The following is a 12,151-nucleotide window of genomic DNA, read 5'->3' as shown; positions in this document are numbered from 1 at the left end:
AATAATAATAATAATAAATGATGCTCTTAATGATTCAAGTAAGGGTCAGGGCTTTCATTTTAAGCAGTGCCCTTCCCCCACAGAAACACCTACTGTGTGTGAGGCTCTGGAAGTATCACAGGAAGAACGCACAATCTTTTGTTCCTAGTTGCCAAAAAAGAAAAATGAAATGAGAACGAAAAATAAAGAAGGTTAGGCACAGTAGCTCATGCCTGTGATCCCAGGACTTTGGGAGGCCAAGGTGGGAGGATCGCTTGAGGCCTGGAGTTCAAGACCAGCCTGAGCAAACTAGCAAGACCTCATGTCTAAAAAAATATTTAAAAATCAGCCAGGTGTGGTGGTGCACACCTGTAGTCCTAGCTACTCGAGAGCTGAGATGAGGGAGAATCGCTTGAACCCAGGAGATCGGGGCTGCAGTGAGCTGTGATCATGCCACTGCACTCCAGCCTGGCTGACAGAGTGAGACCCTGTCACTAAAAAAATAAAAAGCAAAGCATGCCTGGGTGTGTTGGCTCACTTCTCTAATCCCAGCACTTTGAGAGGCCGAGGGAGGTGGATCACGAGGTCAGGAGTTCGAGACCAGCCTGGCCAGTATGGTAAAACCCCATCTCTACTAAAAACACAAAAGTTAGTCAGGCGTGATGGTGCACACCTGTAGTCCCAGCTACTCTGGAGGCTGAGGCAGAAGAATTGCTTGAACCCGGGAGGCAGAGGTTGCAGGGAGCCGAGATCGCGCCACTGCACTCCAGCCTGGGTGACAGAGCGAGACTCCGTCTCAAAAAAAAAAAAGCAAAGCATAGTGTTTGTCATAACGATGTGCTAAGCAAGAGTCACTTGGACCCGAATGACCTGTATGCCCAAGTTGTGTGACCCCTCAGAGAACCTTAAGCACGTCAGTGATGAAGAGTTTTGGAAGGCTCCAGTGTTGGAGTCAGACAGACCTGGACAACTCTAGGTCTGTCAGTTTGTCCACCAGTGTTGCCCTGGGCATTTAACCCAACTGATCTTTACCTTCCTTATCCGTAAAATGGGGGACAATCATTAACAGTGCCTTCTCAGGACCGCCATGAACTCTGCAGGTCCTGGCATGGTCGGGGGCTCGGAGGGTCCCTGCCCTGGCCTGACACGTGCTCCTCTTTGACCCCAGACACAGCTGTAATCAGCCCCCAGGATCCCACGCTTCTCATCGGCTCCTCCCTGCTGGCCACCTGCTCAGTGCACGGAGACCCGCCAGGAGCCACTGCCGAGGGCCTCTACTGGACCCTCAACGGACGCCGCCTGCCCCCCGAGCTCTCCCGTGTGCTCAACGCCTCCACCTTGGCTCTGGCCCTGGCCAACCTCAACGGGTCCAGGCAGCAGTCGGGGGACAACCTTGTGTGCCACGCCCGCGACGGCAGCATCCTGGCTGGCTCCTGCCTCTATGTTGGCCGTAAGTCGGCACCCAGAATACCCCAGGGGTAGCCCTTGGGAGCAGCATCTCCCTCTGGAGAGAGGCATGAATCGTGGGCCTTCTGGCCAGGGGATGAGTGGTGGGCACACTGGCACGGCTATGCAGGTCTTTGAGGTGGGAATGAGAACCTGTGACCCAGTCAGGCGAGGTGGCTCATGCCTGTAAGCCGAGCACTTTGGGAGGCTGAGGTGGGCAGATCACTTGAAGCCAGGAGTTCAAGGCCAGCCTGGCCAACATGGCGAAACCCCGTCTCTACTGAAAATACAAAAATTAGCCGGGCGTGCTGACAGGCACCTGTAATCCCAGCTACTTGGGAGGCTGAGACAGGAGAATCGCTTTAACCCGGGGGGCAGAGGTTGCAGTGAGCTGAGATGGCACCGTTGCACTCCAGCCTGGGGGACAGAGCGAGACTTTGCCTTGAAAAAAGAAAAGAACCTGGAGATCGGGTCACCAGCCTGTCAAGAGCTCATGCAGGTGTCACACCAACCGTGCTGGCACTTCTCAGCACAGGGCTGAGACTGTCCTATCTGCCCTCCTTCCACTCCAAGGTGGGGGCCTGGCAGGTGGGCAGCAACCCCTTGGCCCAGGCTCAGCTGGTCCAGACCCTCAGCCTGCTTCCTGTACCCTCCCCCTCTCCCAGTGCCCCCAGAGAAACCCGTCAACATCAGCTGCTGGTCCAAGAACATGAAGGACTTGACCTGCCGCTGGACGCCAGGGGCCCACGGGGAGACCTTCCTCCACACCAACTACTCCCTCAAGTACAAGCTTAGGTTAGTGGTGGCCTGAGGGCGATATGTGTGTCCCAGACTGGCTGTGTGACCTTGACCAATGCGGACCCTCTCTGAGCCCCCATGTGCTGTCTGCACCCTGAGACTGCCATGGTGAGGTGTGGGGGCCAGAAGGAACCCTCATACGTCCTGTCCCCCTCCCATCCCTGCAGGTGGTATGGGCAGGACAACACGTGTGAGGAGTACCACACAGTGGGGCCCCACTCCTGCCACATCCCCAAGGACCTGGCTCTCTTTACGCCCTATGAGATCTGGGTGGAGGCCACCAACCGTCTGGGCTCTGCCCGTTCCGATGTGCTCACGCTGGATATCCTGGATGTGGGTGAGCCCCCAGTGTCTGCTAGGCCCCTCCCTCGGCACCAGCCCGGCCCACCGGGCATCCCGAGAGGTCCCTGCGCCTTCTCATTTTTCCTGGGATCCTGCCTGCCCCTCCCCAGCCCGGCAACTCCTGGGCTGTCCCTGCTAGTTAGAGGGAAGGTAGGTAAGTAGCTGAGCATCCGCTCATCAGTCCGCAGCCCCCAGAAACAGCCAGGATACCCCCACTCCACGGAGAACACCTGGCCTGGCCACCTCCCCCTCGGCAGCCCAGGTGTGCAGGAGGGGGCCCTGGGGAGAGGAGAGGGGACGCCCAGGTCGGGAGGCGCCCCAGGAAGCCGAGGCCTGGAGCTGGGGGGCGCAGGGCGGGAGGCAGGAAATGGATGATCTGTGAGCAGAATTGAGCCTAATCTAATTAGGGTGTTTCTCAGCCCCAAGCAGGCCTGTGCCTTAACCCTTTAGGCCCCTCACCAAGGCCTCAGGGGGAGAGGCCAGCTCACCCTGCTGCCCTCAGGGGCCCCCAGAAGGATCCTCAGCCCCCCCAACACACGTACTCCGCGGTTATAGCCCCCATCCCTACTCCCGCAGCCTCACTCTTACCCACATCCTAAAGTTACAGTGGGAAAGTTCTAAGCCTCAGTTGCTTCTCTGCACCCAGCAAAATGTCACATCAAAGATTTCAGTAAGAGTGGAAGGGAGGTGAGAGTGGGGAGGGGGTGGCAGGGGGGTTCCCAGAAGGCTGACGGCCTGACAGACCCCTGACCTCCTAAGCATGATAATAACATCAACCCGGCAATGTCTGCTTTCCCATAGTCAGTTGAAGATAGGATTATGTTTCACCCGTCACAGATAATAATGGTGATAACAGCTAACATTAATTAGGTGCTGAGTGTTTCTCCAATATTATATATGGTGTAATCCACCAATCCTGGGGGTGGGGGCAGAGGGAGGAGGAGGAAAACAGAGGCAGGTGCCATCTGGGCCAAGTGCCCTGGGCCACACTGCTGGGGGGAGTTAAACGCAAACAGTTCCAGGCTGAAAGGGGCCCTCCTCCGCCCCGCAGTGACCACGGACCCCCCGCCCGATGTGCACGTGAGCCGCGTTGGGGGCCTGGAGGACCAGCTGAGCGTGCGCTGGGTGTCACCACCCGCCCTCAAGGATTTCCTCTTTCAAGCCAAATACCAGATCCGCTACCGAGTGGAGGACAGTGTGGACTGGAAGGTGACCCGCCCATTCCCTGACTCCGCCCCTGTTCCTGCCAGGCCCCGCCCCTGCTTCTGCTAGGCCCCGCCCTCTACTCTGACCCTGTCCTGGCTGTCCAGGTGGTGGACGATGTGAGCAACCAGACCTCCTGCCGCCTGGCCGGCCTGAAACCTGGCACCGTGTACTTCGTGCAAGTGCGCTGCAACCCCTTTGGCATCTACGGCTCCAAGAAAGCCGGGATCTGGAGTGAGTGGAGCCACCCCACAGCCGCCTCCACCCCCCGCAGTGGTGAGCACCCCCCTAGGGCCGGGTGATCCAGCGGCCAGTCCAAAACCAGCTAGAGCCTCTGTTTCCTTGTTTTCTTTTCTTCTCTTTTCTTTTCTTTTTTTTTTTTTTTTTTTTTTTTTTGAGATGCAGTCTCATTCTGTCGCGCAGTGGCGTAATCTGCACTCACTGCAACCTCTGCCTCCCGGTTTCAAGGGATTCTCCTACCTCAGCCTCCCGAGTAGCTGGGACTACAGGCACGCACCAACATGCACAGCTAACTTCTGTATTTTTTAGTAAAGACGGGGTTTCACCATGTTGTGCAGGCTGGCCTCGAACTCCTGACCTCGGGTGATCTGCCCATTTCGGCCTCCCAAAGTGCTGGGATGACATGTGTGAGCCACCGTGCCCAGCCTGTTTCCTGGTTGTCTCCAAGAGAGTAGAGGTCTCAAACTGGTGGCCCCCCCGGAGCTGAATGTGGCCCTTGGATCTATTTTCTTTGGCCTGTTGTTTGGGGAGAAAAAAAAAAAAAAGTTTGACCAACTAGTAGAAATTTAAAACCAGGAAGTTTTTACACAAATATCCTAGATTCCTTAGAAAAATAAATTCTCCAGAAAATGTTAACAGCATGGCCCACAGCCCCCATCAGCAGTGGTCACCCCTTCCTAGGACCCTCACTCTCCATTTGCCCATCCCCACCTGGCCTGTTTTGGACACTCAGACTCCCTCCTAAGAGGGCCAGCGAGGCCAGGCACGGTGGCTCATGCCTGTAATCCCAGCACTTTGGGAGACTGAGGCTAGCGGATCATGAGGTCAGGAGATAGAGACCATCCTGGCTAACACAGTGAAACCCCGTCTCTATTAAAAATACAAAAAATTAGCCGGGTATGGTGGCGGGCGCCTGTAGTCCCAGCTACTTGGGAGGCTGAGGCAGGAGAACGGCAGGAACCTGGGAGGCAGAGCTTGCAGTGAGCCGAGATCACGCCTCTACACTCCAACCTGGCCAACAGAGCGAGAGACTCCGTCTCAAAAAAGAAAAAAAAAAAAAAAAAAAGAGGGCCAGCGAGTTTGAGACCCCTGCTTCTAAGGCCAATGGGCTGCCAACTCCCACTTTGATGGGCCTCAGTTTCCCCTTCTGATCAAGGCAGGGGGATGGGAATGATTAGGTGCCTAGATCTGCCTCCTCTTGCTGTCTGGGGTTTCTCCGGGTCCACAGGCCTCTACTCTCTCTTTTGTGAAATGAAACAAAAGCTGTTACTTGGAATGTCTGGCCTCCGTTTCCCCATCTGGAAGGTAGGGTCAAGAATCCCACGTGCCTTGGGCTGTCGTGAGGGTTGGATGACATAATTTGTGGCAAATGCCCACATGGTGGGTGCCACCTAAGTACTTGCAGGCAGTTGGCATGGAGGTACTTATTGTCCCGTCCCTCCAGGGTTTCACTGCAAGGGAGACCGCTTTTTCTCAGGTGAGGACACTGAGGCTCTAGGAGGTCACACGGGTCTGAACTTAGTTCACAGGGAAGTCCAAGCTCACTCTGGCACCAGAGATGATAGGGAAACTGAGGCCCTGAGAGGGTCCCAGAGCTAGGGAGGGGTAGAGTCAGGCTCCAGTCAGCTCCCCAGCCCCTATCCCGGGCCCCTCCAGGTTCGGGGGTGGGCGGGAGCAAGCGCAGCCGGGAGGGGCCTGAGCCTTGGCCCCTGCTCGTGCCCGGCACCTGCGATTCTTGCACAGGAGCCAGCAGGCCGCTGCGTCCGCAGGGGAGGCTGGGGAGGCTGGGGAAGGCCAGCAGGGGCGGCGGGGGCCGGGGCCGTGCCAGGGCCTGTCAGCGGGTCCCCGGCTTTATTTATGACGTGAGGCCGATGTCCTTATCCGCCGGCCTGCTGGGGGGCTGGCTGCAGCCGGCAGCTGGACCGACAGGCAGGCCTCCCACCTGGTCCTCCCGGCCCACTCCCTGTCCCATGGGCCCATGCTGGGGACTGTCCCATGGGGTCATGTTGCACTTGGTCTCCCTTCATCTGTCACTCTTCCTCTGTGTCTCTGTCTCGATCTCTTTGTCCCTATGTCCCCAGGGTTTCTGTCCTACCCTGATCAGGCCTTTTCCTCCTGGGCTGACCCCCTTCGCTTTCACCTACCCTGCGTCTCCATCTCTCCGTCCCTGGCCTCGGCTCTCTCATCCGTGCGTCTTTCTTTCTTTCTCTTTGTCAGCCCCCTGCTCTGTCTGTCTCTGTGTCTCATCCCCCCACCCCGGCTCTGGCCTCTCTCATTCTCCCCTCCCCCCACTCCACTCGCACCTGGCTCAGGCCACAGGAATCGGGTTCCTGGAGGAGATGTGGAGGAGGAGCCCCTTCCTTCCCCCGCCCCCCCCCACCTCCCCAGGGGCGCAACCGGGCCAGGGGCGCAGCTGGGCTGCTGTGCAGGGCCTCGGGGAGGACTCGGTCCCTGAGAAACCGGGAGGGAGGTTCCCCGAGGGAAACATGGTCCTGCCGCGCCGGGGTCTTCCCTCTCCTGCTCGCGCGCACCCCCTGCCGGGCGCGCCCTGACACTGCCGCTCCGCCCACCACCAGAGCGCTCGGGCCCGGGCGGCGGGGCGTGCGAGCCGCGGGGCGGAGAGCCGAGCTCGGGGCCGGTGCGGCGCGAGCTCAAGCAGTTCCTGGGCTGGCTCAAGAAGCACGCGTACTGCTCCAACCTCAGCTTCCGCCTCTACGACCAGTGGCGTGCCTGGATGCAGAAGTCGCACAAAACCCGCAACCAGGTAGGAAGGAGAGACCCACGGGCGTGGGTGGGGACAGGGAGCTGGGGGGCCCAGGAAACAGGGGAGGGGGAAGAAAGCAGGCTGTGGACGCAGGTCTGCAGCCCCCACGACACCTCTGCCTTCCTTCCAAGCACAGGACGAGGGGATCCTGCCCTCGGGCAGACGGGGCACGGCGAGAGGTAAGGTGGGCCTGAATGGGTGTGCGGGAGGGAGCAAGGGGAGGGCCCCTTCCGGTGCCTGCAGGTCTTGTTCACACCCCCACGCCTCCCAACCCCAGCCTTAGAGTCGCTGAGATGGAATCCGTCCTCTTCCTTTGTTATTTATCAGCATTTATTTAGCACTTACTGTATAACTGGTATTGTCTCCTTTAGCCTAAGAACATTCAATGCCCTGAAAATGTCCGAAGTGGAATCTCCTCCGAAATGAATGAGCATACTCACCCTAGTTAGCATGTATGGGCACCTACTGCATACTGGCCCCGCACCAAGTGCTTTACCTGCAGCTCAGATAGCCTCGCCAAGGCCCAGAGAGGGGCAGGATCCTGCCCAAAGTCACACAGCCAGAAGCGGTGGGAACAGGACCCGAATGAGGGCTCCTTCAGTGGCTCTGTGGTGCAGCCCTCTCCCGGGCTCCCTGCTTAGCTCGGCTTCCCCTCTGCCTGCAGGTCCTGCCAGATAAGCTCTAGGGGCACAGGCCACCCTCCCTGCCACATGGAGACGCAGAGGCCGAACCCAAACTTGGGCCACCTCTGTACCCTCACTTCAGGGCACCTGAGCCACCCTCAGCAGGAGCTGGGGTGGCCACTGAGCTCCAACGGCCATAACAGCTCTGACTCCCACGTGAGGCCACCTTTGGGTGCACCCCATTGGGGGTGTGTGTGTGTGTGTGAGGGTTGGTTGAGTTGCCTAGAACCCCTGCCAGGGCTGGGGGTGAGAAGGGGAGTCATTACTCCCCGCTACCTAGGGCCCCTCCAAAAGAGTCCTTTTAAATAAATGAGCTGTTTAGGTGCTGTGATTGTGAAGGTGAGTTTGGGGCCTACCTGGCCTGGGGTGGGGGCTGTAAGATTTTAGGGGAATGTGAGGCATCTTAATGACCCTTTGAGAATTTTCACCTCCCAGGACTTCAGACTGTCTCTCCAATATTTGCAAGGTCTGATTCTGAACTCCTTGGAGAATGTGATTCAAAATACCTGAGTCGGCTGGTCCCTAAGGTTCATTCCTATAATCCCAGAACTTTGGGAGGCCAAGCTGGGAGCACTGCTCGAGGCCAGGAGTTGGAGACCAGCCTGGGCAACAAAGGGAGACCTCATCTTTACTAAAAGTAAAAAATCGGCTGGGCACGGTGGCTCACACCTCTAATCCCAGCACTTTGGGAAGCTAAGGCAGGTGGACCAAATGAGGTCAGGAGTTGGAGACCACCCTGACCAACATGGAGAAACCCCATCTCTACTAAAAATACAAAATAACTGGGCGTGGTGGCGCATGCCTGTAATTCCAACTACTCAGGAGGCTGAGGCAGGAGAATCACTTGAACCCAGGAGGTGCAGGTTGCAGTGAGCCAAGATGGTACCACTGTACTCCAGCCTGGGCAACAAGAGCAAAACTCTATCTCAAAAAAAAAAAAAAAAAAAAAAAAGAACTGGGCTCATGGTGGCATGTGCCTATAGTCCCAGCTACTTGGGAGACTGAGGCAGGAGCATCGTTTGAGCGGGGTGAAGCCGAGGCTGCAGTGAGCCATGATCTCACCACTGCACTCCAGTCTGGGTGACAGAGCAAGACCCTGTCTCAAGCAAAAAAACCTCAGAGTTTCTAGGGAGGGTGGGAGTCTTCTACCCATAATCCCTGGCCCTGTGGCGGTCCCCCCCTCCCCAGGCACACTGGCTGCAGTACCCTAGGACACAGAGATGGCAGAGCGGCTACAGAGGAAGGGCTTTTTATTGTGGGAGGTGTCTCGAACTGCACGAAGGTCAGCAGCGCAGTGGGGCGCGACCCCAGCCAGCTGGCGGTTAGGGCTGGGCTGGACGCCATCCGCCCCTTTTCCCATCTCCCTCGGCGCATCCCTGGGGAGCCGCCATCACTCGGCAGATTCCGCATCAAACCTGAGGTCCTGGAGAACCTCGCTGATCGCCTCCATGGTTTTAATTACCCTACAAGAGCGGATGGGAACTATAAATAAAACCCAGATGGGGTGAATTAGCTGCTGCCGCGAAGCTGCAAGAGGGCTGTGGCTGTGGTGAGCCCCGGGCCCTCCTGCCCGCCGCCAAACCTCCAGGCAGCACTAGCAGCAGGAGGGACCGCTTAGGTGCCTGGGAGAAGAGGTGGCCCCATAGGTCACAGTGGGCTGAGAGAAAAGGCCATCTGGGCTCTGGGCACAGTGGCTTACGCGTGTAATCCAGCATTTTGGGAAGAGGCAGGCGGATCACCTGAGGTCAGGAGTTCAAAACCAGTCTGGCCAACATGGCGAAACCCCGTCTCTACTAAAAATACAAGAACTAGCCAAGCGTGGGGGCAGGCATCTGTAATTCAAGCTACTTGGGAGGCTGAGGCAGAAGAATCGCTTGAACCTGGGAGGCAGAGGTTGAGGTGAGCCAAGATCGCGCCACTGCACTCCAGCCTGGGCAACAGAGCAAGACTGTCTCAAAAAATAGAAAGAAAAAAACGAAAAAAAAAAAAAAAAGGACCGGGAGTGCTGGCTTATGCCTGTAATCCCAGCACTTTGGGAGGCTGAGGTGGGCAGATCACGAGGTCAGGAGATCGAGACCATCCTGGCCAACATGGTGAAACCCCGTCTCTACTAAAATACAAAAAATTAGCTGGGCGTGGGGCACATGCCTGTAGTCCCAGCTACTTGGGAGGCTGAAGCAGGGGATTCATTTGAACCCAGGAGGCGGAGGTTGCAGGGAGCTGAGATTGCGCCACTGCACTTCAGCCTGGTGACAGAGTGAGACTCCGTCTCAGCAGAAAAGAAAAAAAAAAAAAGGCCATCTTGGTGGGATGTGTAGCATCAGGAGGTTATGAAGCATGACTCTGTCAAATGTGTATGTACATGAGTGTGTGTGCTTGGGGGCTGAGAACAGGCATCTGAAGGTTTGTGCTCAGTGGGGCATGGGCGACAATATCCAAGCTCCACGGACAGCCACGTGTGCAGGATTGGCATGAATCGAGGTACACAGCAGTGTCCCAGCAATGCACAGCGAAATTGATGTGAAGTTTCACGACTATGCCCTCTGGGGAAGTGTATATCTGAGGGCGACCAGATGAGAACACCATTGTACAGAGGCAGAGGGTTCCTCTGCTGGGTCTGACCGTGCCAACCCTGGTGCAAATTAAGCATAGCCAGGCAGCTTGGGCAGCAGCGCTCACTTCATTTTCAGCTGGTGCATCTGTACAGCGTCCTCCTGCCCCGCCAGCTCTGGCGTCTCCATCAGCTGCAGCAGGGCCACCTGGTGGGGGGGAATGAGCAACGCGAAGGATGTCTCCACTGGCAGAAGCCACCCCCTGCCCTCCCAGGATGTTCAGGAAAAGCCAGAGGCACCCAGAAAGGCAGTGCCCGGGTAGAACCACAAGGGGCAGTGCTTTGTGTAGGAAGAGTCCGAAATTCAGTTTAGAGGGGCTCTCAGAAGGCAGACAGCGAGCGTGCCAGAGGCAGTGCTGAGCGCGATGTGGGCGTGGCCTGGGAAGAAAAGTGACGTCTCGTCTTAGCCAGGCAGTGGCCCTAGCGGTGGGTTAGGCTGCGCCTCATGGTCCCAGGATAAAAGTAGGCAAAAAGGCTGGACGCGGTGGCTCACGCCTGAAATCCCAGCACTCTGGAAAGCCGAGGAGGGCGGATCGCTTGAAACCAAGAGTTCGAGACCAGCCTTGCCCATACGGCAAAACCCCGTCTCTACTAAAAAAAAAAAAAAAAATACAAAAATTAGCTGGGCGTGGCGGGGCACGCCTATAATCCCAGCTACTCAGGAGGCTGAGGCAGCAGAATTGCTTGAACCCGGGAGGCAGAGGTTGCAGTGAGCCGAGATCGCGCCATTGCACTCTAGCCTGGGTGACAAGAGCGAGACACTGTCTTTAAAAAAGGAAAAGAAAAAAGGCCAAAAGGAGGCTGAGACGGGTAGCTCATGGGGGGCGTGGCCTAGGAATTCCAGAGCAGATCTCGGTGTGGGCGTGGCCTCACGTAGATGTGACCGGCCCCACACACACACACACACACACACACACGCATGGTTGCAGGGCCTAGTAGGCGGATCCCAGGAGAGAAATAGGCAAAAAAACTAAAGCTGTGATGGAGGAATACGGAGGAGGCGTAGCCTGGGAACCCCCTCGCCTGTATCTACGGGAGGTTGGGGGTGGGACAGGAGAAGCGGAAGAGTGTGGGTGGAGCATTGTTGGGGCGGGACCTGGGCGTGCTGGAATAGCATTTAGGCGGGGCTGGGAGAAAGTGGGAATGCTCTAGGAATAAGGACAAAACTTGGAAAAAAAATTGGGGATAAACAGCAAGGGCAAGGTCCAAGAATCCTCAAGTGAAGACTTAATAGAGGATTGATGTGGGACTGTAAGGGGTGAGGTCTGTGTATGGGATACTGGGACCACCCCCCAGTCCATCAACCAGGGGTGCGCCACGAGAGGAACCGGCCAGGGTCCTAGGGACGCGGCGGGGAATGGGTGGTGGCCTCACCGTGCCCAGCCGCGTCTGCTCCAGCTCCTGCAGGCTGCGCACGTGGCTGGCGAGCAGAGGCTGACTGCGAGGCCCGGCCAGCTCTGCTTCCACCGCCAGCACCTCCCGCGAGGCGGCGGCGAAGGCCTGAGTCACCTCGTGCACTGTGCTCCGGTAGCGCGCGAAGTCGTAGTCCGGACCGCTGCGCAAGTACTGGCGGTGGCCTCTGCGGCAGGTGGGGACCCTGAGGCCGCGCCCCTAGGCTCTCAGGCTCTGCACCCGCGCCAACCACCTAAAAGGCCCCCAGGAAGTGTCCCCGGACCCCAGAGGGGAGGACTGGTAGGTAGGAAGGACGCTTCCTGACTCCCGCAGGGGAACCCGAGACAGGCCCACCCCTGCTCTTGGGGAGGAGAGAGAAGCCACGAGGAGTGGGTCGTCGGGTAGTGAGGACGTGCTGTGGGGCCTTTCTCGTGAAGGTGAGGACTCGGTGCCCCGAAATCCCCGCCGCATCTGACTCTGCAGCCGCGCGAGGACCCAGCTCCTCCTCCAGGCACGCCCGCCGAAAGCACGCCCACGCCCAGAGCGGGCGGGGAACTGAACCCTGAACCCCTGCGAACCCCCACTCACTCCTCCAGTCGGCGGAAGCCCTGCGCGCGCTCAGCCTGCAGCTGGTGGATGCGCTGCACCAGCGTCCGGATCGGGGCGTCTTTCTGTGGGGCGGGGGGCACGGCT

General features: G+C 57.9%; 2 protein-coding genes across 2 annotated transcripts in view; one reads left to right on the top strand and one right to left on the bottom strand.

Moving 5' to 3' along the window:
• The window catches only part of CRLF1 (cytokine receptor-like factor 1), a 19,339-nt gene extending 11,558 nt beyond the window's left edge, over positions 1-7,781 (top strand). Inside the window, exons 2-9 of the mRNA XM_011991292.1 lie at positions 1,148-1,429; positions 2,091-2,220; positions 2,391-2,560; positions 3,617-3,774; positions 3,876-4,002; positions 6,585-6,772; positions 6,904-6,951; positions 7,437-7,781. Coding sequence (XP_011846682.1) covers positions 1,148-1,429; positions 2,091-2,220; positions 2,391-2,560; positions 3,617-3,774; positions 3,876-4,002; positions 6,585-6,772; positions 6,904-6,951; positions 7,437-7,457 — 1,124 coding nt within the window. The 3' untranslated portion in view covers positions 7,458-7,781. The remainder of the gene's footprint in view (positions 1-1,147; positions 1,430-2,090; positions 2,221-2,390; positions 2,561-3,616; positions 3,775-3,875; positions 4,003-6,584; positions 6,773-6,903; positions 6,952-7,436) is intronic.
• Positions 7,782-8,688: 907 nt separating this feature from the next.
• The window catches only part of LOC105547632 (chromosome unknown open reading frame, human C19orf60), a 9,902-nt gene continuing 6,439 nt past the window's right edge, over positions 8,689-12,151 (bottom strand). The window contains exons 2-5 of the mRNA XM_011991290.1: positions 12,047-12,129; positions 11,441-11,645; positions 10,135-10,214; positions 8,689-8,918 (exon numbers count right to left, since the gene is read on the bottom strand). Coding sequence (XP_011846680.1) covers positions 8,846-8,918; positions 10,135-10,214; positions 11,441-11,645; positions 12,047-12,129 — 441 coding nt within the window. The 3' untranslated portion in view covers positions 8,689-8,845. The remainder of the gene's footprint in view (positions 8,919-10,134; positions 10,215-11,440; positions 11,646-12,046; positions 12,130-12,151) is intronic.

The sequence above is a fragment of the Mandrillus leucophaeus genome, unplaced genomic scaffold (assembly GCF_000951045.1).
Source record: "Mandrillus leucophaeus isolate KB7577 unplaced genomic scaffold, Mleu.le_1.0 Scaffold11, whole genome shotgun sequence".
In the NCBI taxonomy this organism is placed as follows: domain Eukaryota; kingdom Metazoa; phylum Chordata; class Mammalia; order Primates; family Cercopithecidae; genus Mandrillus; species Mandrillus leucophaeus.
This window is presented reverse-complemented; position numbering and strand designations above follow the sequence as displayed.